Source organism: Pelecanus crispus, chromosome 4 (assembly GCF_030463565.1).
Source record: "Pelecanus crispus isolate bPelCri1 chromosome 4, bPelCri1.pri, whole genome shotgun sequence".
Taxonomy (NCBI): Eukaryota; Metazoa; Chordata; class Aves; order Pelecaniformes; family Pelecanidae; genus Pelecanus; species Pelecanus crispus.
Genome location: NC_134646.1, coordinates 35563981 through 35591091, shown reverse-complemented (window position 1 = coordinate 35591091; position 27111 = coordinate 35563981). Strand labels below are relative to the sequence as shown.

Here is a 27111-nt window from a genome sequence, read left to right as displayed (position 1 = left end):
TCCAAGCCCCAGGGGAAACAACAACTCATTTAGCCTACATATACATCAGTGGTTGCCATTCTACCTTTCAGAATATTAGTGGGTTCTTTCTGCTCATTCATCCCCAAGGGCTCTTTCTGACAGCAGCTTGCACTACAGTGAAATCGCTCTAAGAAAAGAGATGGGATGACTTCATGCATTAAAGTTACACGGACAGATTTTTGAAAAAAACCCCACATTTACTCATCTAATCAAGGGACTGTTCTTCAAAAACATTTACTGGTTAGCTTTGCAGTTCTAACTAATCCTGTAGTTTCCTTCAGCCCAAATCCCATCTGATCCATAAAATGTATTCATAGCTCCATTTGCACCCTTTATGAGCATGGGATGGATTCTGCTTGGCAGATAGGCCACCCTTTCAGATACTTTTTTGGGAAGCACATACAAAGAGAAGACTTTTCTCCAGGTAAACTAGATTTCTTTAATTCCTTACATAAAGAATATCAGCTGTCCATATCGCAAGACATGCAGCATATCTTGCTATGATTGACATTAATAAAAAACAAACAAACAAAAAAATCACATCAGGCATGTTGCTTACCTTTCTAGCTTTTTCCTAATTGTTGTTATTTAAAGACCCAAATAATAAATATCTGCTGACTGAAAATGGAGGCAGATAATTTAGCACTCATTCTAACTAACTTAGAGTGAAAAATTAGTAACTGACTGAGTATTATCTCTATTATGACCAAACCCAGAAGCTTGCATTATAGAGCAGGACAAAAATGGACTATATATTGTCTGAAACTAGAAACAGAAAAACAGTCTGTTCCAAAGATCTTTCAACCTATACATGCTGATAAGATACAAATTCACAAGCAATTTCATTTTATCCATCCAGGATATTGCCATGCTTTTTCCAGAACAAAAATCAAAAGTGGGTTTTGCTGAAAAGCATATGTTGCCTTCAAGGAAGGTTTGACATAATGTTAGCAAGTGCAGGAAGACATCTATTAAGATGCCCTCTTTGATTATTACCAGCTACAGACTACAAAAGCTCTGGATTCTACACATGAAGTCTATATAGAAAGTTTTTCACTAGTTCTTGCAAACACGTATCCTAAGGTCTGTGTCCTAGTAACATGTTATATCTTCCAAAGAATATTACGAGTCTTTCAGAAACATGGAGTCTTTCAGAAACAAACTGAGTAACATTATGAGAAGGAAACTTGTTAACACTTTCATATTATTTACAATGGCAAGAAGAAATCTCAAACTGAGCTATGTAAAAAAAGTAGCATCTTGCAAAAATACACTTTAAAGTAAATGATATTCTCCAAGAAATTTTTAAAAAAAAAAAAAAAAAAAGAAAAAGGAGAGATGTGTTTTGGGTAAGTTTCAGCATTGCTTTTTACTTTTTCTTTGTCTCATTCATTTTCTGGGAGAGAAGCAAAACCAAGAGAAGATATGTAAATCAAGGTCCTTTTAATATATATTTTCTTCTGGTTTGCTTTTTTTTTTTAATGGAAGTGACATACACTGTTTTGAAAACTCCCTTTTCCAAAATACATTGAATGGCAGAACATTTAAAACAGACAAATTCAGCAGGTTTGATGCTGAGAAAGGATCACATCCTCAGCTGCTCTTAAGCAGACTCCTCCCTTCTGATAAAATGATAAAGCATGGTTGCAGTGTGTTCATTGTCAATAGTCATAATTAGTTTCATTATCTCAAGATCTTAAAAAAACCTGCACCTCAAAAGCAAAATATGAAGAAATAGAGTGAAATTGGGTGCACTGTGGATGCTGCAATATAAAACACCTAATTCCTGATGCCACTATTAAAACCACTTTTCTCAGACTATGTTGTTATGGCAAATAAGACCACCTACCAAGAGCAACTATGCAGTGGCTGCCGTTCCCACTATTACAGTGTTTTGGGAAAGCTCTGTCTGAAGTCTATTTTCTCCTCCCAGAAACATTACCCTAGGAAAGGCTTGGTACATACAAACAAAACAAAAAACCAAAGAATCATGTCGCTAATGCTGTTACTGGCACAACAACAAGATACCTGATAAAAGTAGTAACAAAAGCAGTATATTTAAGATTGTCTCTATTTCAGACATAGCCTAAGACAGCTGACACAGAAGGTAGCATGAAAGATCTCTCATACGCTGCTTCAGAAATCAGAGCCATGACAATAAATCCAGCAAACTATATGCATAGCACAGATTTGCAAAAGCACTCATACTAGCAGGAGAGAGAGTCTTCTTGTCTCTAAGGAATACCTAAACACCGGCAAACTCCCTATTACCAGAGTGACTTTGTAAATAAGCTCCAGCTTGGTGACCCTTCAGCTCTGGAACCCTAGCGACAGGAGAAATAAAAACAAAATAGCTTTCCAGTCTCATATATTTTATTGCTTACACTAACTAGTAACAGGGGAAAAGCATTAAGTGTGCACAAACAAATCAGTTCAGAATGCAGGGGGTTGACACGAACTAATTAAATTAATCTGGATACCAGGTTGTTTAATGATCTTAAGCCATTAAGTCTTTGTAAAGCTGATGTCTGCTTTGCATCACAGTGCTGAGAAAGTGAGTAAATCAGCTTCTGCAGAGCTCTACTGTGCTATGGCCCGATAACTTCTGTCCATCTATACAGAGACTGTCCTTTCCAGTAAGTGATCCTGGGATTATGTACAAAGACCATGCCAAGGCTAACTTTGAAATTGAAGTTCTAATACTGACTATAGCACTGTGCAAAAATTATTAGCATTGAAGCTTTCTTTTCCCTACTTGTTATAGACAACTGGGTAACATACAATATCGATGTGAAACCTTTGGAGCAATTCGAAATGAGAACTAGTTGCTTTCAATTTTGAACAATAAAAGTAGATGAAAACCACAGGATTTCTCTGAATTAATGAAGCTACTCTTACTGCACTAAATACGCTTTTGAATATGTATTTCAGACAATAAGATTGCCGTAGGTACTTGAAGAATTCATTTACAAAGAAGCCGTAAATACATTGGGGGTTCTTTAATTCATACAATTTACTGTAAGATACCTGATGGAATTAAAACAAACATAACAGGAATACCAATGACTAAGAACGTTCAGAAGTACAAGAATGATCAGATAAAAGAGTTAAACAAAACACTTGGCTATGGTTCATAACTTGATATTGTGCTTTGACTCAGCTTCAGGAAACAGACATGTTGTTGAAGTATCAAGGGCTTTTTGGCCCTGATCTTTTCTACAAACCAGTGCTTTCCTTTGATTATCAGGAGATAGACTGTAAATATTTCATCTTGAGTACTGTACATTTCTGGACACTTATCCCTGGGAGATAAGCAAGATGAATTATGCATTTAAAGTCAAAGACCAGTAGACATATTAATTAGGCAGGCAAGCCAGACACACAAGTTAACACCCCATAAAACCAATAAGCAAAGCTTCTTCATTTTCAGAAGTTCTAAGAAAGGGTGACCCAACAAATAACACGCTCACTGTATTCCTGTGAATCACAGCCTGGTATCCTCATTTTACAGTGTCTCGATGCCACTAAACCTGGTACAATCAGGTCATACTATGTTCAAAGCAAAAAATATCTCAGTCTAGTATTTCTGGGTTTGGAAAGCAACTGATCAAAAAGCATATTTAGTTGTTCAGCACTTTGAGGTTTGTCAGCTCCCAGTCCCTTCACCAGTGAAGGGTTTTTAAACCACAAACTATTCAAACATAGCAAAACTAGCAAGACCTTGGAACTCAGACAGTAAGAAAGGACTGATTGCACAACTGTCAACACACACTCACTTTGATCTGTAATTTTAGTTTGCATTTGACTGTCTCTAACTTCTTGAATCATCTTTATTCACCTAACAAAATGTGTTATTCCACCTCAGGATTCACATGATATTAACACCCCGGTGCATCATAAGACCACCGGGACTGGCAAACTCCTAGTCTTATGAAAAGAGAGAAGTAGGTCTTTTAAGTGCCCTAAAAGGCAGTTTTGTCACATCAACTTTAATAGCACTGATTTAAATGTATTTGATTACTAGGACAACATCACTAGCATTTCTCAGTGTCTTCATATTATATCTCAGCATCACTACAGTGAACCCAAATCTGGTTTTACCTACCTTCTCTGCTTGCCAGAACAACTCTTCATAGACTTGCAATTGTAAAAATTTTTTTTTATTCTTAAAATACAAGCCCAAACAATTCCTCTGTTCTTACACTACCAAGCCCATGCTGTTTCATTTTAGAAGCTGTGCTCTCTGGATTTTGCATTAGGTCTCCTCTTCTCACTGCCACACTTCAACCTGCATGTCCTCTATTCATTTTCCATTTTCATTCAACAGCCAAACTCCTTTCAAAGAGTTTAATAAGCCAGAAGGAAGCAAACTGTGGCACAGAACCCATCATTCCCAAGCTTTGGGTGTTTCACTTTGTGTCACCCATTTCCTAAAGCAGGTGAGGAGCAACCACTGTTTTGCCTAAAATTTGCAGTAACTTTTCTGAATTTTCTATTCAGATGCACAGCACGTAACAGATGTGTTCTCCTTATGTTTGGCTTTATAGTCTGTTTCATATCTTCCAGAACAAAATTTAACATCCTTTCAAACCTGTCAAAAATTCTATTAATCTACTTAAAATTTCCTGTCTCACTACACATAGTGCAATCAGATAAAGATGGATACTCGCAGCATTCGGGATGAGTTGTTTCTCTCAGGAGGAGGGAAAGAAGTTCCCCACTAAGCTAGCCTACTACAGAGTCCCAGTGCTTCAGCAAGTTTCATACATGTGCAAATGCCTTTGACTTTTATTCTAGCACAGCCCAGCTTGGTGAATATCACCTCTACTAACTTGCTAGCTAGTGCTGTCAACTTGCTGTTCTCACATCTGTGATGATACTAGTTATAAGTGCCTCAAATCTCATTCCACTGTAATCTGCTACTGGTCATAGAAATGATCCCTCTGAATATTTCTCTTAATTGAGGTCTAACAAGTTGAGATTTCAAACCTCATAATAACATCATGCACGTTTAGCCTGAGGCTAAACTCTGAAGGACTATCATAGATGTCCTGTTCAGTTTTGATACTAACAATACTCTTGACTGACTTCTTAATCATTTATTTACTGCCAATTTAGGTTTACCTACAATTGTTTATCATTTACACTGGCTTACGTGAGCACAGGTGAATGATACACTGGCTGTACACAGAACAAAAAGAAAGAAGAAATCCTTTTCTACTCCCTTACTTATTTGATTTCTAATTTCTTAGGGGAAAAACACCTCAAATTTCTTGACCACGCATTTTCTTCACAACTCCAGAAGTCCCATATTCTACAGCACAAAATTACATGTTCTATTCAATGCACTACAGTCAGCTGAGGTTTTCCTGTGCTCTGTAGAGATCAAAGACTTCCATTCATTTTGCCACTTACTACAAATTATTGGTTACTGGTTTGAGTTCATACCTGAAATGATCCCAGCAAATCAATTTAAAATGTAAATTTACTCTTTTTCAGTGTAGAAATGCTAATATGAATATACATGTCCAGCATTAACTTCAAAGTTTGAAAGTGCTGTTGCTACTGAGAGATTACAGAGTTCCAAAAAACGTTTCAAAACCCTCATAACCGTGATGAATTCAAATCAGTTTATTGAAACTCTGAAATTTCTTTCCAGTAAGTCATTTCCCTTCTATCTTCCCACCCAACCAGCTCCAGTGGGACACATTGACAAGTCACAAGAATCTTTAAGAATGAAGGGAGTGATGGGGCATGTCCACACTGCAGTGGCAGCTTGACTGCAGGCACAGCAAGCCCACCTTATCTGAAAATGCACTATATGTGTGTTGTTGGAAACAGACCTCAGGCTAGGATGAAGAACCACTAAGAGCACAGATGATACTTGGATATTAGGCTCACATGGAATTCTCTGCAGCCACAGATGTACCAGTTTAAAGCCCTCTCAATCAGTCCTGCCAGCTTATGAGCAAAGAGACATTCTCCTCATCGGGACAGGTGGATCCCATCAGGCCCTAGCATACCTTGTGTTTTAAAGACTCCTCCATGACTGTAAAAAACAAAGTTCTGGCAGAGGCACCAGTCCCAGAGCCAGGCATTGATGTCTTGGGCATGCCTGTTTCTTCCAAAGTCTCTCCCCATTAATGGGAGGATTGAGGAAAACACTACTTGTGCTCCTGAACCTTTCAGCGGTCTTCGCAGGGCCCTGAAATCTCTTTTGATCGATGTTGCACTTCTGGTTGCAACATTATCAGTACCCACATGAAAGATCAGGAGTGGGTAACAGTCTGAAGGCTGTTACTAAGCTCATCAGTCATCTGGTGACATCCCCGACTGGGGCTGCAGAGAGGCAGCGAACTTCCCTGAAAAGAGGGTTTGGTCTGCAAACAGGCACAGGGTTTGGTTGATGTGCCCTTGGTAAGGGTGCTTACACAGGTTCCTCCTCTTCTGTCTTATCATGCATTTTGTCTACCATGCCCAGAGCCTTGTACCTATTCTGTAAAGGTAGCTGAGAGGGTTCCTCTTACAGCTCCATGCAGTAACCTGCTTCCACCCCTCCCTATCCCCCATAACGCTGCTTTCCTCCTGGCACTAAACAGATCCTGGACCCACCTCCATAACAGCCACGCTGAGCTGGCTTGTGTGCACCAGAGATGGCAGAGCACAGCTCCATGGGTCAATCACCTTCTCAGACGCAACTCAGCCTGCCCACCTCCTCCTGCAGCTCAGCCACCAGGTCACACCTCCCACAGGCATGCATTCTATCACCCTCCATCCTGGGGCGCATGCCTGCACACACCCCACAGCCTGAAGCCTGGGTGGTTGAACGCTCTGGCAGGAGCTCTGTCCGTGGAGCTGCATCAGTTCTCCCAGGAGAAGCAGCGGACAGGGCCTGCCCACTGCCACCCCTTGCCGGCTTGTCCAATCAGTGGACCTCGTTTGCCTTAACTGCAAACTCTCCCTGTGGTTCTTCCTTTCTACTTAGCTCCTACAGTCCCTACTGTATGAGGCACACTCCTTCAACATTATTTTCCCTCCTTCATTTGTTGCAGTAATTCCTGTTTCTTCCACTAGCGTTGGTCCTGTCTGACTATGAGCTCCTAAATCAGCAGACGAAAGTCCTCCTGACATATGTTCAGTCCCCTCTCCACTCTGTCTTCCACAGTCCTCCTCCAGTGGCATTCCTCTCCTTCACTCCCACCTCCAGATCCCACTTTTCTGCCTCCTGAGATCACAAGGAAACAACCCTGGGCACCCAAGCCAGGCTTTCAGTTTCTATATGTCAAAATTCTTCATAGAAAAAAAAAAAAAAAATTAAGGAGGACTTCATTTTTTTATGCCAACTAGTTTATACCTTTTTCCAGCATAGAATATTTCACCTTTGGCACAGAAAGACCCTTGATTTATCTATTTCTACAAAGGCAAGTTATTTCCTTCTGTTTAGGAATCTGGTTTCATTAGTCTCCTGGCTCATACTAGTACAGCTTGACTTTGACTCAGAACATTTGTCAAAAAGCCCTTCTCACATAGAAACAACTGTATTAAATTTACATATTTGATTGTAAACCAGTGTATGCATTTTGACAAAGTGAATGTTGCTTTCTGCCTCTCAATTTTTCTATGTTTTTCTATCATTCATGAGTGCTCTCAAAAAAATACACAAAATTTTTAACAGCTAAATGGTTGATTAATCAAACATAGGGAGGCAGTTGAAATTAAGAGATAATTGTCTTACCTGTTGTGACACCATGAACAACTCCTTCCTTGGTCCTGGAACCTAAACAAAGAACAATATTGGGTTGAAAATACATCTTCTTAAGTACTGGTAAAGACAAGATTAATGATAAAATGGGATGAATATATAGATTACATCCAGTTGCATACAGAATTTCCTAAGATTATTAAAATTAATTCAAGAGAATTTAATCTAAGGAAAAGGCAAAACCTTCAATGAAGAGCAACTGCATGAATGTATATTGACTGTGGAAAAGTGAATAATACTGGAAACACTTCTGCAGTTTATTTCTTGTATGTACTGACTTCTTTGCCATTTTCTTAATAGCCGTGTTAATTAAGCCTCCCACTTAGCAAACTCACATGGAGGACTCTCAGACTCACAGAAACCATGTTACTTTTAACGTCTTAAGGAGACTCATGCATGCATTTGCAGAAGATCAGAGCCAAAGTCTCCAGAAGATGGACTTTGAGTCCCTTGACTACTCCACTGGCTTTTCTATTACCAAAGGAAAATAAGAAACCTTATGACAAGGGAGCGCAGCACGGGAATTTGGATGGCGTTGCCAAATAGGTCATGACTACACTGTTCTACTCTAAGGCCGTGTGCCAGCCAAGCACAGGGAGTAGTAAATAACTCATCCGCTAGCACCCCACCCCTGATAAACGATTCCTTTGTTCTGCTAGGGTATAACACATCAAAAGTGATCAGACTGGAAACTTCCATTCCTGAGCACTGAACTTGCAGAGAGAGTCAATTGAGCAAAAACTTCAGCTCCCTGTTAGCAACACAGAGCTCAGAGGAACTCTTGAGCAGTACATCACTCAGAGCATCCAAGAGCATCCTTCTTGCTCTCAGCTCCTGGTTTCAAAGTGAGTGGGGGTAAGTATTGCCACTCGTTTCCTCACTGCTTCGCACCAACAGCTCTTGAAGGATACATAGAGACCCAGTTTTAAATTTATGGCATACACGATGCAGCACAAGACTGCTGAGTCTCAGTCCTCCTGTTTAATCAGTGACCAGGCCATTCTTTGACACAGGGAAAGGTTCTGATGCTGTGCTTGTATAGAGTCAAGCCAGAGCCACTGATTTCAGCTGGCCAATGCTGAAGTACATCAGCAGAGGAATTTCGGGAAAAAATAACTGAAAGCATAAAAACACACTACAGACTGTATTGAACAGTATCTGGAGTATTAAAAAGCAGGACAAAGACAGTGGACTGAGGGAAGAATGAACAGGCTTCAGCATGAAGAGGGGAAAAAAATCCCCAGTTAATCCTCCAATATACCATTCTCCCTCAGCTCTGAGTTTTCCCCTATGCCAAAGGGAACTTTTCTTGTGCCAAAAAAAAAAAAAACCAACAACAACAACAAAAAAACCCTAAAACAAAAAACCTGCAAAAAGAAGGAAAGAAAAGAAGTAAGTTTCAACAACCACATTTCATCCCAAGCAGTAGCTTTTGTTAACAGAACTCTTACCAGGTAGAATTATGTTACAATCTTTCATATAATAGCTAACAGCAACCTGGACAGACAGGTCCAGACGCTTTCAATATTTACTTAAATTCCACTGATTTCATAGTGGAGACCATATCACCTAGGGGATCTGGACCAAAGACTTTGCATCTTATTAATTCTCCAGCAGCAATGGAAGGCTGAATGTTGTGGAACTGACTGTCAAAACTGAAAACAACTAACAGGTCCCTCTCAGCCCAATGTTGTTAGGTTCTTTTTTGCAGGATGTCAGGCAGATTTCACAGCATAATTTGGCTGTGAAACTCATATCTGAAAACCCAGCTACAGAGAAAGGGAGAGAGAAACCTTCAGGAGCTCTAATGCAGCGTGCTGCTCCTCTCCTCTGCTCATAAAGGAGTTTCACCACCTTTTGCACTGCAACAGTTATCAGCCTACAGAACCGAGACGTTACCACACCAGTATTTGCTAATGTTGTTCAGGAGAAGAGCCACCCCTGCTGTGTGCTTGGGAAGGAGACAGAGAAATACCCAACTCCTCATTTCCTGCTTACCCTAATCAATCTTGTTGAAACTTCAGCTGGGGAAACCATGGCTCCCTACAAGCAGGTACGGGCAGGCATACACCTGGACAAATGAACTGCTGGAGCTCCTGGAGACAGCTTCCAACCAAGAGCTTTTTTTACCAGCACAACAGAATCTGTGCATATAGCTCTTTCCCCCTGAAAAGCAGGCATCTGCTGTGGGAAGGATCCTTCACCATTACTACAGTCATATGCACAGGTCCCCATCATGGCTCAGGGCTCCGCTGTCCTTGGTATTCTATTCTTGAAATAAATAGTAAGCCTGCCCTCCAAAGTTCAACCTCAGCAAAAGCATCTCTGAAGACAATAGGAAATCTGTTGCCTTTGGGAGCAGAACTAGGCTCAAATATTATTACAGTCTGGAGAACAGGTCAGACACAAAGATTAATTTAACACACAATGCAGGTTTCTAATACAAATAAATAAATTACTCCAGAGGCATGGTCAGGAACTACAAGAAAAGAAAATAAAAAAGAAAGCCCTACCCCTGAAAAATAACTCCGATATCAAGCACAATGTACAGTGAAAGAACATCTATTTTGATATATTGAAAATGAGCAGACGCTCATTTTAAAATAGACTCATCTTACAATTAGTTTTCAAAATGACTGCCATCTCTGTTGGCAAGAGCACCAAGCTTTGCTATGGCTCAGCAGGAGAAAAGTGTATTCCAGATGAGTAGTCCAAACTATCTGGAGCAGAAATAATTTGTTACAGACTGGCACTAGCCTGCAAGGGCAGAGGGAATCCTGAAAAGACATCAGAATTGCAGAGACCTCAGCGCTCCCATTTAAAAGAAATGCCTCTAGTTTTCAGCTCTGTTTAACTTCTCTTTAATATCTGTGCACATCTCCCTAGGTACACACGGCATCCATTACAGAACTGACCTGCTACAAAATCAGCAAAAAAGAAAGGACCTACAGAAAAGAGTATCTTTTCCCCTCCATTCTTTTATAGGCCAACTTTATTTGATGAATAGGGGAAATAGATCCATAATTGTTTTTTTAAATGACCACTTATTCATATGGTCTTGGCAGATTCTTTTCCTGTGAATTTTTCATGGCAGCATTTGCAAGATAGTCCTCTAAAGCCCGATAATTGCTAAGTGAAGATGAGGATCGTGCAATCAAAGTACCGATCTGGGATTTGAAAAGAATTTTATCCCTGGGTCTGTGCAAGACTCCTTGCCTAGTGGCCTAGATAAGTCACTTAACAACTGCTTTGCTACCTTGGGGTGTACCTGCCCTACCTCATTAACTGTAGTGGCTCTTCCTTGAGAAGTCATGGAAAATATCTGCTATGGATATGCAATAGTAAGTACAGAACATGAAGTTAATTTCAAAAGACGAGGAGATGACACTTTGCCATACGAAATGTTACTGTCAATGCGCCAAGAAGTCAGCATGGCTTACGCTCAGTTCCTGAATTAACCTCTGAAGTTTCTTCTCTTAAAATCCCACTTAAACCCCCCATGTTCTATGGGATGCTGTCAAGCAACTTTCCACTGCAGCTTTTACATCGTTTTTTTTTTTAAATTTAGTTTTACTATACCAACTGCCCCTTCAGCCTTAACCTAGCAAACTTCTTGAATAGAGTGCCAGCTCTTGAATAGAGTGACCTTTACTGTAAGGCACCTCCTACGACACAAGCTCGTTCTGTATGGCGTTACAGATGTGGCTCCACAGATCAGTTAGGCATGGCAGCACAACGCAACAACGTAAGACCCAACATTTGGCTTCAAAGAACTGGAGCTCAGGAGGGTACAACTCTCCTCTTGTTTGTTTTGCAGTTGTCTCCTATAAGTGATTACTTTTTTTTTTTTTTTTTTCAGAAGAATAGGTCTGATGAGGATCCAGCAGTGAATATCAGGGTACACAGACCAGCAGCCTGATCCCTGCTGCCCACCTACCCACATAGAGGACGCCCTCTTTCGTCTTTCCTGCTGCTTCTGCCACACCCTGCTTGGTTTTTTCTGCTGCTGCTACGACTCCCTCCTTTGCCTTGGAAAGTCCTTTCATGAACACATCCATGGCTGAAGAATTTCTTCACACAGCTCTAGAGAAAAAAAAAGACAGTACACTTTCAGTAAGATTTTTTTCAGTTTTTTATCCCATAGAGGGAAGAAAATTTCATTCAAACCGAATGGGATCACAATTACTTAAAAATCATATTATTTATACACCCCTATTATGTAGCTTTCATCCACATCTCTATTAGCAATACACAAACACTTCTCTGTATTTGAGGCTGCACTCAGTATTTCAGATAGTAAGAACAGTTAAACAACTAGAAAAACAAGGAGTATGGTTACATGAATCACCTTTACATTTTCTCACATGCTGCCATACATAGTAAGTTAAACAGTGCTGCAAGAGCAGTTCCCTCAATCCAAGAAAGGGTTGGGGATCCCGTTTCCACAGAATCCTACAGAGAGGTTCCTGATAATGCTGCTCTGGTTGGAAGATGGATTCATTGATATGACAAGTCCCTCTCTTGCTTACCAAGGCATCATTTCCTCCAAAGGACAGTTCTATTCATGTGCTGATTGCAAGATTTAGCCCCATGATTTGATGATACTCCACCTTTCACTCAGAGGAAAAAGCCATCTTAAAGAAACACTAGCAACTTAAACAAACAAACAACCACCTTCCAAATGACAAATGTTCACTTGTTACAAGAAACTGCCGTTACAACCCAGAAGGACTGAAGCAAATAGAAAATGTTGCTTTTCCAGTAGCCCAGCATTTTGTACACAGTCGACATCACTCTTCTGGCAATTGAGTTTTACCGAATGGGTTCTTTGTGTGTATCAGGACTGACACAAGATTTTACTAAAAAGCAAAAGCAAGAACGCAGGATTTTAAAAGCACTGCGCTAAAAGCTACCAAGTGAGTTCTGTGGCAGCTATACAACCCAGTGCTACACTTAAACTACTAAAATAGTAATTAAAACCAAGAAGTCAGGGTCCCTTCAACAAATTCATTATCGATAGTCCTTTCTCTTCCTCCACCCACACAGAAAGAAGTGCTGCCTGTTATTTTCTTTTCTCTGCCAGAGGCTGAGTAGGAGGAACGGATGTCTAGGAAGGCATCTGGGCTGCTGCAGCTTTCTACTAACTCGTGACGAGCGTGTGAAGAAAGGCAGTATTTGTGCTCCAGCCAAACTGCCTGTGGTACCTGTCACCCTGGGGCTGGGGAGGGGAGGGGTGCCTTATACACACAAAGACGGGGGGAGGCAGACCCCAGCCCGCAGGACCCTCCGGCTCTGCCACCAAGGGGGTCCCCAGGCCTGTCCCCAGGTGGGGTGCAGCGCTGCGCCCAGGTGTGGGGGCACCTGGGGACCGCGGGAAGACAGCAGGGATGCACAGCAAATAACACACAGGCATCCGCAGAGGGAGGGAAGGCCAGGGCGTCGTGACCATATATATATACATACCTCGAGAGAGAGAGGCACCAACCGAGGAGGGCAAGGCGACGCGACCCTATGGACACCCAGTTGCTCCAGCCGACACGCCGTCGGCGCAAGGCGGCCACGACGCCCGGCTTCTCCTCCCTCCCCCGTGCCCGCAAGAGGACGTTCAACGGGATATATATATATATATATATATAAAAAAATATTTCAGATTTTTTTATATATATATATATGAAATTATATGTATATATATACACATAAACGCAGCCCTATGGCTACAGAGGCGCAGAGAGCCCAGCCCTCGGCAGCACCGACGCGGAGCGGAGCCGCTCACCCCCGCCGCGCCGCCCCCTCCCCGAGCCCGGAGCGCCCCGGGGGCCGCCGCCGCCGCCGCCCCGCAGCGGAGCCGAGCGGCCCCGGCCGCTACCGGAGACGGCGCCCACTCCACTCCACCCCACCCCACCCCGCCCTGCCCTGCCCTGCCCCGCCACTTACCGCCGGGCTCCTCCGCCACCGGCGACCGACCCGTTCCGAGGAGGCGTGGGGCGGGGAGGCGGCGGGCGAGGCGCGGGGGGGCCCGAGGGGAGCGGCCCCTTCTCAGCACATCCCGAGGCGGGGGAGAGCGGGCCGGGTCTGCTGGCACCACCCCCGACGGCAGCCCCGCAGGCGGCGAGCGGGAGGGAGAGGCAAGGGCGCGGGGTGGAGAGAGGATGCGCCGCGGGAGGGAGGGATGGAGGGAGGGAGGGATGGAGGGCTGGAGGGAGGGAGGAGCGGAGGGAGGCAGGGAGGCTCCCGCCGCGCTCCCCCGCCTTCTCCCGGCCCACCCTGTGCCGGGGTTTGCGCGGAGGAGCTGCGCCCCCCGCCCGGCCTCCTGCGCCCACCCCCTCGCGTCCTTCGTGGGAGAGAAGTCGGGGGCGGGATAAATTGGGATCACTTGTTCCATCGACGCAGACCGGGAGACTTGGTTCCCTCCGTGACTCCGCACACCCACCGCTCGCTCAAACGGCTGGAGTGCCACATCTTAGGAGAAGTGTAAGGAAGCTGTTGATGGTGCCTGCGGTACACCTGTGTTTCACCTCACCTTTCACTTCACTAAAGCCTTAGAAAATCTCCCCCAAGCATCTAACTGCTTTTTCTTCTACTTCCAAATCTTCAGCCCTAAGTGACTGGAGTTCAATGCCCGTGTTCTCACAAGGTTCATGATCCCAGCCCATTTTTAAGTATGGGAGGTGATGCTCTTGCAGCTGTCATTTGAGCCTTAACCCTATTGCACACACACACAAATCTTCATCGCAAATCAGGAACACTGTGAGAAGCCCTGCCTCACTCCTGCCAGATTTGCCCGACCCCTACACCTCTGCTAGCATCCTCCACCATATACTCCATGGCCTTCACTATTCCAGTCTTAATCTGATGCACGGAAGTCACTTTTTCCCCAGAAAGGGAAAGCTATCAAACTTCTTTATTTTGGTAGCAGAATTTAGGCATGAAAAGCCAAGAGCAGCAGGAGACAAGGCATTAGAACAGATGGACCTTCAGCTTCGGTACATCAGTTCATATGCTGTATAAAATCCTGCAAGACCTACAGAAACAGTTTGGTTTTTATTGCACTCCAAAAGGAGAAACAGAACATGGTATAGATTAGATACAAGGTTGTGAGCTGCAAGGAGCATCTTTCATCCATCATCTTGTGCAGACAGGTGATGCATCCCTAGTTTTGTTTTCATTCCGAACACGTAGTGCAGTCTTCCTCTTGTCACATTTCTTCATAAGCCTCAATATTTCTATCTGGTTTGGTAAACTTTCTTTTGGTTCATTCCACTACCAGTTTTAATCAACCAAGCATTCAGCAATATATTTTATTTCTTTGTGTAAGAAGGTGTGGACTGAGAATACAAATCATTCCTTCATAATTCTGCCCTCAAGAAAAGCCCTAAAAAAAAAAGAAAAAAAGGAGCCCAGGAATTAAATTACATAAGGTGCCTCATCTCATTCATCATGCACAGCACGTTCATATGTAGTAGGGCAAGAATTAGGTGTGGTATTTCTACTTCCTCCCAATTTGGGAGAGAGGAAAATAGGTATAGTTTCAGAAAGTGGATCAATATCATATTCTTTCCACATGTTGTTAACTGACCCAGCAATTTATATACCTTAGTATACAAATTGGCTTACTGAAAGCCACTCCCTCAGTCATTCTCTACTACCCAGGCCAGTAAACTTAGACCCCAAATTAGAATTAAAGTGAATATTGTACTCCTTAGATAAGTATTATCTTCCAGATTTCAAGAAGCCTTTTGTTTCTCTAGCATGCAAGCGACTATGAGCATGAAATGTTGCTTTTTATTATGCTGATAGAAATCTGGATAGGCTTATTTTATTTAATTATGTTAGCAATAACAGAGAATCTAGCATGATAAATATCCTTGTACATTTATGGCTCCATTTCTGAAAACTTTACAAAGAAGAGCTCAGATGCTTGCAACTCCTAGCTTTTGCAAGGGTTCTTTTTTTTTTTTTTTTTTGCCTTGTGTTTATCAAAGGGAGGCATTATGTTCTGCTGTTAAACAAAGTAACAGCTTGTCGGTTAATAAAATCACACAGCTAGAAATAGAGAGGTAAAGGCAAGAGGGATCAGTTACCACGGCAGAAATAAAGCTGAAAATTTCAGCTGTAGTATTCAAAATAGGCAGCTGTTAAATTCTAAATAAGAGGGTAAGAGGCATAGAGGGGAAAAAAAAAAAGAATATGAACATTGACACAAGAAATTCTTCATTCTGAAAATGGATGGGACTTAAGTGGAAAAGAGAATTAAATATGGTAGGGAGATAGCATTGCATCTCCAAGGTAATTCCTATTTAAACCACATTGTCTACAACAGCTGGGAGGGGTTTTTTTGGGGTTGTCTCCTCAGTACTATTAGTATCACAGTAAGTTCTCCCCTGAAGCCTTCCTGTCTGCAGATTGCCCACTGATCACATTTAAAACAAATCTTTATTTAATGACACTGTTTTCTTTGCATGATCATCTAGAGCAAAAATCAGTTAAGTAGTAATAAAAACTCCTTCAATGCATCTTGTGTTGCAGCCTAACTTATTGGTTTAGTTGCTAGTCATCAAGTAAATGTACTTTATCACTCTGAAAAGAACAATTATTGACAACTGAACAATGTTGCAGAGTAAAAATGATCAGAATTTACTGTCTTCAGGTTAAAAAATTAAAATGTAAAACTATTCATGTGGAAACACTGGAAAGGTGTTCCCCTTGAACACTACATACTAAATTGAGAGCTTTCCCCTGTTTATTCAAAGATTGGCTCATGCAGGCTCTCTGTATTACCACAGAACTGATAGGTGATGTTACTCAGAAGAAAGGTACCTTCAAAAACCTGAAAAGCTGCAGTATGAAAGGAAGCTGTCTTAGGGCAGGCTATTCATGTGTAACATTGATTATTTCACTGCAGGGTCTTTCTACTGGTTGCAGATAATCTGAAAAAGGTCTTAATTTGATAAATCAGCTAACTGTGTGAAACAGTGCCATTTTTATGCAAATATATTTCAGTCTTTGGATTTCTTACAGAACAGTTTACTATGTGCGTTGCTTTAGAGGCAACTGGGACTTCAGACCGCTCTCATAGACTCTCTTGCATCACAATGTCTGCATTTCTATTCTCACTCAGGTCCCTCTGTGGGCCATTGCTGTCATCACTGACCATGCTGTGACCAAGCCTGTGTGCATGAGCAATTTCTGAGAACTCAAAAACATGCTCAAATTCAAAAAAAAGTTGAGTACGGCCTCTCATTTGCTTACAGGTAAGCCTGAGGTTTAGCACATCATTATCTTAATACTTAGCATGCTCATAAGTGGTGTAATGTAACACACCAGAGCATACATGTGCTTCACTTGCTTGGTGTTTCCAGTGACGTTTACTCCACTGAAAATTAAGCACATGTATTAAAGCCTTTGTACAATCAAGCTGCAAGTTACCATTTCAGAGATAGTTTTCCAGTGGAAGCATTCTGATTATTAATTTAAAATTCATATCCGTTATTACGCAGCAGTTGCCATTTCCAGTTCATTCCTATTGCAAAGGTTTCTGCTCATGAACTGTTTTGAGAGATATAACTGGGTGCTGACTATGGGCTGGATCACTGGATGTCCACTGTCATACCATGCAACCATTCACAAGAGGCACAAATAGAGCTGAAGCAGGTTTGTTTGAAATTCAGATTGACATTCTTGGTGTCTTTGTGCATAAAGAGTCCTTCATCTTAGATCAAAACCAGAGCACAGACAGAACACTTCACAGAGATAGACCTCCATGACCATACCTAGCTCCAGCCTTTACCCTTGTTGGTTCTCCTCTGCTTCTGATTTATCTGCTCCTCTCTGGCATCAGGTTCTTTCTCAGAAATCTCATTTCTCTGCAGTTCCAGCCCTTGTGTTTGGCACAGTCAGATCAGACAACCGGTCTAGTCCTTCCTACTCTCAGCTCTGGTGCACACAGCACAGCATGTACCATCTCATGTCTGCAAACTACATGCCAAGCCGTGTTCAGCTTCAGGCCAGAACATGTCCGGTGCAGGTGGATGCATCAGAGCTCTAACCAAGAAAAAGGTGCATGGGTGGAGACCATGGAAAGAAGGAGGGCTTCTTCCCTAAGTCTTAACATTTGAACAAATTGGGCTGGAACTGAAAGCATATCTGGAAAAAGCCCACATGTATATCTTAACTGAGGCTGCTAAACCTCAAATTCCTTCTTCCATACATGAACAATATAAACATTCTCAAAAGAAAAGTTCACCAGAATGTTTTATCATAGGTAAAACATAAGATTGCTCTCCAAAAGCTACTCAGGCATAGCTCAGCCATTTTGGGTGATTTAGTATATGTATATGTATATATGAGAGAGAATATTTACAAGGTATATATATTAAAAATGTTTTGAGACAGATGTATATGCCAAAATACCATCTTGGAGGTATGTACACACATACACGTGTGTATGTATACATGTATTTAAAGAAGGTTGATGTATGTCTCTGACATGATAAATATCAGCCCAACTACACTAATCTTGACATAACTCTAATCAACAGAAAGAAGGGTCTTGCAGCTTTATATCACTGCTGTTACAGGCAAAATCCTGCCAGACCTTCATCTCCTTTACTTGCAGTCAAGGCTGAAGTTACAGAGACATCACATCTTTCATAGGCAATGGTAACATTTCATAAATTAATTAATTTATCTGAGCTGGAAATTCAGTGCTGAAGGACAAAGCAACTCTGTCTGTTGCACCTGGGACCTTAAGTGAAGCTGTACTCTGAAAAGCAACATCTTAAGTGCTAAGGAGGCCATCTGGCAACATGTTTCTACTCAGAGACACCCAGAATATCAGATGAGGCTGACCTAAGAGTGCCTGGCAAAATCAGTGTTGATTGTTAAGATGTTCCCCATTACACAGCACCAATGGGTTGATTGTAACCAAAAGAAAGAATCACCTTCCTGACATGTGATTCAACGTGTTAGCAGTATCTCCTATAACTGAAAATGCTAATGTTAGAAAAGTGGGAATCATCATGCAGGGTCAGGTCTGATGCCTGTCTTGTCCCAAATCCTGTTCAAGTGAGAGTCCAGCACCAGATGTCTCCAAGGTCAATGATAAGACTGCATGCTCTAAAGTAGCCTGCTGCAAATATAGGCATCTGAGCCAGTGCAGGCACAGCACATTAATTACCTGGATGGCAGCATTTCTCAAGAGATGCACCAGGAAGGCAGCAGCTTTAATTAGATACTTAAGTTAGTCACTAGCAAACTCTTTAAACAAGTGCAAAACCCAGACAGGAGCCTATCAAACTGTCTTCTTTCTACAGTTTCTAAGGGAAAATAGACATCACACAAAAGAAAAGTGGCAGTTTTCATTCAGATCGCACATTTGCCATCAGAGGTATTAATAATCCAGAGGTGATAATCATATGAGCAATCCAAACACATGACTGCATCTTCACACAGAAATTTTTGGTTTTCATGGTGCTTGTGAACAAGTTTGCTTTATTGATAGAAGTCTGTAATCTGATACATTTAATAAACAAAAGTTCTATGTATCTGATGTTCACCAACATTTGCGACACAAAAAGGAGATTCCCTTTTCAAACATTCAGCATGTGCAAAAAATATACATATAAGCAATAATATACAGAACAAGTACATAAAGACTACACAGTTTGTTTTATTATGTTTTGCCATATTAACCCATAGGGAAAACCTAAATTCCTCTCCGGAAAAGGCAACATATTATTCTCTTCTCATTTCTCTGATTCCAACATGCAAGCTTCCCAGCCAAGTGGCTCCCTTAGGCAGTGTTTGCTTGTGCCACTTCAATCACCAAAAACTCATGACACAGTCATCAATTGCCAGCACTTTTTCTGTAACACCAGCTACAGGTCCAATTCAACTTCCCATTCATGCTGACATTAAACCAGAGATTGACTCGGGGTAACCAAGAATAACAAAGGAAATATCTGTATAAGAACATTATTATCTGTTCCGGTTTCTTTGGCTCCATTATTTATTACATGGAATCACTTATTGGAATCCTATCTTAGCACAATCTCCACCCCACAGGCCTGTACCTTCTTGACTATGTTTTTATTACCACAAAACATTTAGGCACTTGTCTTGATTTAAAATTCTTAATTTTAACGCAACACCTGGGCTATTAAGATTTATCTATGTTCAGCACTAAGCAGGGCACAGGGTGACCGCAGGGAGCTGTTTCAGATTTCTTCACAAGGGGAAGTATACTGAGGCTCAGGCAATGTAGACAGTCAATAGAAAAAAAAAGATTATTTTTCCTTATATTCATGCACAAAATAAATATCCCTGTAAACGTAATTTTATTTAAATTACCATTGCAGTTACAGCCTCAAGCTCAGATCTTGAAAAAAACCTACCTTAGAAACATTTAATTTCTGTTAGGTTCTCCAATTTGTTTCAATTCACAAGCAGTTTGAAGCATTCACATTTTCAGTGATGCCCAGGAGGCAGGAGAAAAAGACTCGAAAGATCACTTAAGTAAGGGAAAGTTAGGTAAGGACAAAGGGAGGACAAAGCAGCAAACGTGGTGGCAGTAGTCACAAGGAAAGGCCACAGTCAAACTCAAGTCAAATTTGCATAAGCATCTCAGTGAGGGGTTTGTACAGAAAGGAACAGCAAGTTGTCAGTGGGCTAAGTAGTGGTTTCTGGAGAATGACTTTTCATGCATGAAGATTGATAGGGGAGAGGGCACGAAATGTTTTCAAACAATCATTAATGGTCAGCTGGACAGGCACCTGGCAGAAGGGAGGCAAGAACTGGCATGTTGGCAGCAGACAGGAGGTGGTGGGTTAGGTAAGGACAGGCCACAGGGAGCCTTGAGGTGTGCTCTGCAGGAGAAAGAAGGGACATCGAGGACATGCAAAAAGAGAGGTGACATGGTGGAAGCAATGCGCTGGGAAAATTATTTCTCCAGCAGTTTATTGAGGGGATACTGGAAAAAGATTGCATTTGTCAAAGTCGGAGTAGAAGCTGTATTTGCCAAAGCGTACAAGCTCTCAGACAATCAGAGTGTTTTAAATGCCCCGAGCCAGCAAGGTCAGAGTTACAGCAATAATGTCCTACCTCTACCAGGATAAGAGTTCGTAAGTCCCAGCTGTAGGAGTGCTTGCTTCCCAGGCTGTCTATACCATCAGTGACTCCAAGGCGACTCACTGTCAGACTGAGAGATATTCAGATTTTAATGCTTGGGAGAGTGAAGTCAATCACCCAAAGCAGCTAAGCAAGTAGCCCGATTTTCAGCATTGTTGCCTGTAACAGCCCCAAATCAGTTGCCCCCCAAAACAGGGGTACTGATTTAGTTTATCTAAATAGACTTTTTAATTTAGACAATTAAGGCTTTGCACTGTCCTGAAGGCTCATTCGATACCCAATGTTGTGGCTCAGGCCCCTCAGTAGTCGCTACCCTGCTATGTGCTCCGTGTAAGAAATGCAAATGATCTTGCCTGAAACAGCTGAATCTCCTTTTTTAAAACGAGTAGTCAGTTCCCTGTATCTCCAGGAAAAGCATTCTAAAAGACTAGTATGCTTTCATATTGGGCATCTGCTTTTTTTCCTAAGCCAAGATACAGATTTCCTTTTGTGTTTTGAAACACAGATGCAGAACTTGTGCAGAATCAGTGTCTCAGAAGTTTATCTGCTCCTCATGGTCCTAATCTACAGGAGATATTCAAAATCTTTTCAAAGTTAAATTTGTTTTCCACATCAATGCATTTTTGCATTCACTTCTTATTAGCGCTCATAACTGCTAATGAATGCCCTGTTGTGCTCGATGTTTTACAGCCACGATCAGACAATATTCTTTGTTCAAAAGGGCTTATTATCTTGGTTTCATGACAAGATACAAACAGGGAAATAAAGCACAGATGAAGGATGTGAGAAGGGGTAGTATGAATGAAACAGGTGAACCATTCACAGTAACTGATAATCACAGATCACTGCCTGCCTTGGTATCAAGTGCCCTGTGAAATGAGAATTTAGCATCCCTGTAGCATTATTAGCAGTGAACTTAGAATCTGGAGTGGATTGTTTCTCTTCAGCTTTCACTGTAATCTCTGATGTTTGCAGCCAAGGTCCACATGTGTTCAACCTGTGGCTAACACACCACAAGGTGCTGCCTTTGTTGCTGCAATCTCAACCTTCTCTGAAAGAGTCTGTTCTGATTTGTTGTACAATTAAAAGATTCCTGGTTATGTTGTTGCTCAGAAATGTCTGTGTCAAGATGCATTGAACTTGATGCATCCTTTTGTACACTACACACAAACCCATTCAGTATTTTCTTCCTTTCCATGCCACCAGGCACAGTGCTGTTCTGGTTAGGAGCAGCAGAAGCTAACTGCTACTGTCCCTAAACAGGGCCTTCTCACAGGTAATACTTTATATGTTTTGGCTACAATCTATGTTAAGCTTTTGTATATAGACTGTTTATAAAGGGCTAATGTATTTTCAGTGTTTCAAAAACCTGTTAATAATTATTATTTACCACTAATGTCTAACCAAGCACTAAATTGTTTGTACCTGTGGCATATACTTATCAGTACTATCTTCTGCTGGCATCCTCATAAGTGTGTTACTAGGTAGTTATGAAACTCCCTCCAAATATTAAACTCCTTCAGAACTACTTGAAATGGGCATAAATTGTAATTGTAAAGAATTTCCTCTTGCTGTTCATGAGCCAAATGCAGCTTTCATTACTCTATGACTAGCTTGAATGCTCTGCTGAAGGCAGGCATTCCCCATCATCAGCAAGCTTGTGTTTCAGTTTGAAATGTGTCTGATGGCATACTTTTAAACTGAATATTCAGCTTCCTAAATGAACTTTAATTTTCTTCACTTAAAATCAGTGTGCTGAACACCTTAGAGAAATGGTATTATATTTCCATTTAGTGATTTTAAAAGACTGTGTTTCAGTCACTGCTACTTTTGTCTGATGTGGATAATATAACATTCACTCTGTGGGGGTCATCTGTGCAGTGAGGTACTAACAGCATCAATGAGAAAACGAGACCTTGACACTTCATTGAGCCATCCCAGTCTGACGACAGCATTTCCAGTGTCTTTAACATTTTCCACAAGTCAGCTATATTGCTCCCATCCAGCTCCTTCTCAACACAATGTTATAATTTTGCAGTTTTGACACATCTCGTGTGTAGTTACCAAAAACCATCCTTGCATGCTTTTGACTTCAATGATCTCCATTTGACTTTACATGTCTGATTGGAGCTACATTTAGTCCAGCTCTGTGGAATTCCTTGCACGGACGACAGAACTAACTTTCCACATGGCCAGGTATGAGAGGCTGAGTCAGCCAAAGCTTTAAGGTGGATCTGCCTTGTCCCTTTCCCTAAAGAAGCTCCCTAAAGAAGATCTAACATTCAAAAAGCCAGGTATGATCTGAGTAAAATCTAGGCAAATAAACCCAACTTCCTAGCAAAGCCCAGTTAGATTAGCCCAACAGAAAACAAAAATAGTTTCTATTTGATTTTCTCCCTGATTGCCACATTCTGGCAACAACTCCTGCTTCCAGACTTGCTTTCAGATTAACTCAGTGTCTTTCTGAGTTGCAGCAAGCAAGTCCTGCACATTCACCTGTGGTCCTTGTGAAGTTCTTCAACCCCACCTGTGGCCTGTTGGCTGCTCTGAGCTCTTCAGTGCCGTTCCACAGTCTGTGAGCTGCGGGCTTCTGGCTCCAGGTGGTGCTGTATGGCCCTGCCATAGGACCTTATCTCCCTTAACAGCCCGTAGCTCCACAAGAGAAGTTGCAATCTCCTTTTGCCTTCTAGAAGGTCTTCTGACCCAGTCCTCTTGGGCCATGTCTACACTTACAAGCAGTATGGTGTTGTAAGGAAAGATCTGTAGAAACAAATTGGTGCTAGGACCCAGAGTCCACAAGATATGTATTTGGAAAAAAGATGTTCTACAGTGGAACATCTAGAGCACTTCTGGAACAATGGTGTTCTACAGTAGCTTTAATTTGGTCCCATGGACAGGATTACCCGAGTGGAATGAGCACAGCTTCAAATTTTCATCCAAAAGGAAAAGTTTGCATACTCTAAGACTGGTATGTGATGCTGTCGTGGTTTAACCCCAGCCAGCAACTAAGCACTCACTCACTCCCCCTGTCCCGGTGGGATGGGGGAGAGAATCAGAGGAGTAAGAGTGAGAAAAAATCCTGGGTTGAGATAAGAACAGTTTAATAATTGAAATAAAATAAAGTAAAATAGTAATAAAAATAATAACAATATAATAATGATAATAGTAATAATAATATACAAAACAAGTGATGCACAATGAAATTGCTCACCACCCACCAACCAATACCCAGCCAGTTCCCAAGCAGCAATCGTTGCCCCCCGGCCAGCTCCCCGCAGCTTATATACTGAGCATGACGTCACATGGTATGGAATAGCCCTTTGGTCAGTCTGGATCAACTGTTCTGGCTGTGCCCCCTCCCAGTTTCTTGTGCACCTGGCAGAGCATGGGAAGCTGAAAAGTCCTTGACTAGCATAAACACTACTAAGCAACAACTAAACCATCAGTGTGTTATCAACTTTATTCTCCTACTAAATCCAAAACACAGCACTATGCCTGCTACAAGGAAGAAAATTAACTCTATCCCAGCCGAAACCAGGACAAATGCAAACCAGTAAGTCAGGCGAAATGGAAGGTCTACTTCAAAAGGGTCTCCTGATCTGATCTGAACCAGTAATGTAGATGCCCTGAGGCAAATCTCCCCTAATACAATTGTGAATTTAAAAAAAAAAAAAGAAGTCATATGGCCTAAACCAATTTTGAACATTGTAGTCCAGCAGTAGAACAATGGATCCATCAATGAATTTTCTACAACTCTTGTTTTCTTCTGAGTTGTACAAATGCGCACAACTACAGAATGAGCAAAGGCTCATTTTATATCAGTTAGAGAATGTCTCTTTCTGGTCTGTTTTGTTGCTGAAAATGTGGGATTGGGATTGTAGAAGATAATGTTCTTACATTGTATGATAAATTCTGTACACCTTTAAGGAGGAATTTCCAGTATTGTCAGAATACATAACTATTGTATTGCAATTCTGCAACAATACTACCTCTTCTTCAATGTCTAAGTCAATTTTACCACTCTTAAGAGAGGAAATAGGTGTTAGTTTTAAAGATAATTGATATTGCTAGCTTCAAATATTGTGCAAAACACATATCAATGAATCTAAAAGCAGTAAACTGAGATTCTCAGTGATGATGTAGGAATTCTAGTATTCCTAGTGTAATATCAGTTACTGTATTCAGCAAAACAGGAGGAGGTTGAGGATTTTTCATTTTTTAATCTTTTTCTTATTGCAAGATGCTCAGAAACATTTAGAGTTCTGCTCAATAAGCAGCAAGGGGTACAGGTGCATACCTGAACTATACAATCTTTAAGCACATTTCCTGGCACAAATGTAATCCCAATATGAATTTATGGAAATGGTACTGAAGATAAAATCTGAATCTACTCTCTTGTAGTTGTAGACCTGAAGAAACTGCTAAGAACAGAGGAGGAACAGGAAAAGAAGTTAGGGTAGAGATGAGCTGGAAGCAGAGCTTATAACTGGTTATACACATCGCCCTATTCCTCCATTTTGCCTTATCTGGTGTGAAGACTGAGGTGAATGTGATCAGCTCTGGAGATCAAACTAGAAACTCCAGCCCATGAGCAAATCTGAGACTTAACAAGATTGAGGAAAGTAGGAAGAGGGAAAAGCAAGAAACCTGATTGTCTGTCTTATCTACCCACCTGCCTTCAGCGGAAGAGCTAATCAGGGCAAGAACTGCAAGTGCAGTCACCTATTTTATAGTAAGCATTATGAATTTAGCCAAGGGTTTTCCAGCAGCACCTAGCTGTCATTAAGCACTGCCCAAATAAAATTTCTTGGAATTTTAAGGCAAGTAATTTATCCTGCTGACAAAATAAAATTAAATAGTAACCATTTCAAAACAAATGTAATAGAAAATGGTTTGGGTTTTGGTTTGGTTTGGTCCGTCGTCCCCCCCCTCCCCCCCCCCCCCCCTTTAAACCTTGCTGACACATTTAAAATAGATTATCAATCCATTATTTTATGACTTGATAGAGTGTGTTGAAACATGTACATCAGGAAAGGTTAAGTCCTTTCTTTGACTGAGGCCTCAACATATTTGAAAAATAATTTTTGAAAGTATAGTGTCATTGCAAAACATATTAATGTGATGACTTAGGGGTTTTGATTTGTCAGAAAAGGATTACTGGCATTGAAAATTTGCACACCACACCGAAGGATGAAAAACTCACAAGTGTAATATGGATTAGTTATATCCTCAAAGTGCATTCGTGATAGGGTTTAAAGTAAACTTAGTATTACAACAGTTTAAAAGTCCTATAGACAGCCATCTATAGCAAATGTGTAGACTATGGTCAGTAATATCAGGACTCTTGTCAACAAACTGAGCATTAATCATATATGGAGTCCGGGTTGCTCCTGTGCGTATGTTAAATTTAAGAACATGCTGGTGTGCACTGTTGAATTGAGGAGTCTGAGCTACCAATGTTCCCATATAGAGAAATTATTTCATACAGGCAAATTACCAGACAAAACTTCTTGGAATATAACAATTTTTAAGCCTTACCATATTGAAGGATATTGTGGACTACATGCTAGTCCATATTTGGTGGCACTTTTCCATGTATAATCATTGAGAATCTTATATGGAATTTTGAAGATTTTTTTTTTTTTAACTCTAAAAAATCTGCAGTCCTCCACTGAAAACTACCGTTCCTGAAGCTGTTAATGCAGAACATGGCGGAACTTTTTTTGTTAGGAAGAAATTGAGGATCAGTTATTAATTCTGCTTTGGTTACTGGTTGCTTCTCAAGGAAATTGTTTTTGAAACATATATGTCCATCCTTTTCCAAAGCTTGTTGGAGAAAATGGAGAACCTTCCATTGACCTCCTCCATTTTGTAATCATGTCTTCAGCATCGGATTGTTTAAACAAGAAGTTTTCCCTTTTTCTCATGGAGGTAAATAAAAAAAAAGACCAACTTGGCAGGAGGGCTGCTTGATATCTGACATTTTGAATTCCTATGGGAAAACAGGCACATATAAATCACGTGTAATATCTGATTTCCAGTATCATTCTTCTGTGAATATTCAGAATGGAAGTGTGTGTTTTCAGATGAAAATGTTACTTGTGAGGTATACATACTGGTTGTTAAGGTAACAGAGGAAGGAACCAGCAGAAATTTTCATCTAAGCCTAATTCTCACTGAACTCAATGCATTTTGGCTGACTA

General features: G+C 41.2%; 1 protein-coding gene across 1 annotated transcript in view; it reads right to left on the bottom strand.

Moving 5' to 3' along the window:
* SNCA (synuclein alpha) overlaps positions 1 to 11841 on the bottom strand; it is a 69479-nt gene extending 57638 nt beyond the window's left edge. The window contains exons 1-2 of the mRNA XM_075709548.1: positions 11721 to 11841; positions 7757 to 7798 (exon numbers count right to left, since the gene is read on the bottom strand). Of these exons, the coding sequence (XP_075565663.1) occupies positions 7757 to 7798; positions 11721 to 11841 (163 nt within the window). The remainder of the gene's footprint in view (positions 1 to 7756; positions 7799 to 11720) is intronic.
* Positions 11842 to 27111: the final 15270 nt, after the last annotated feature.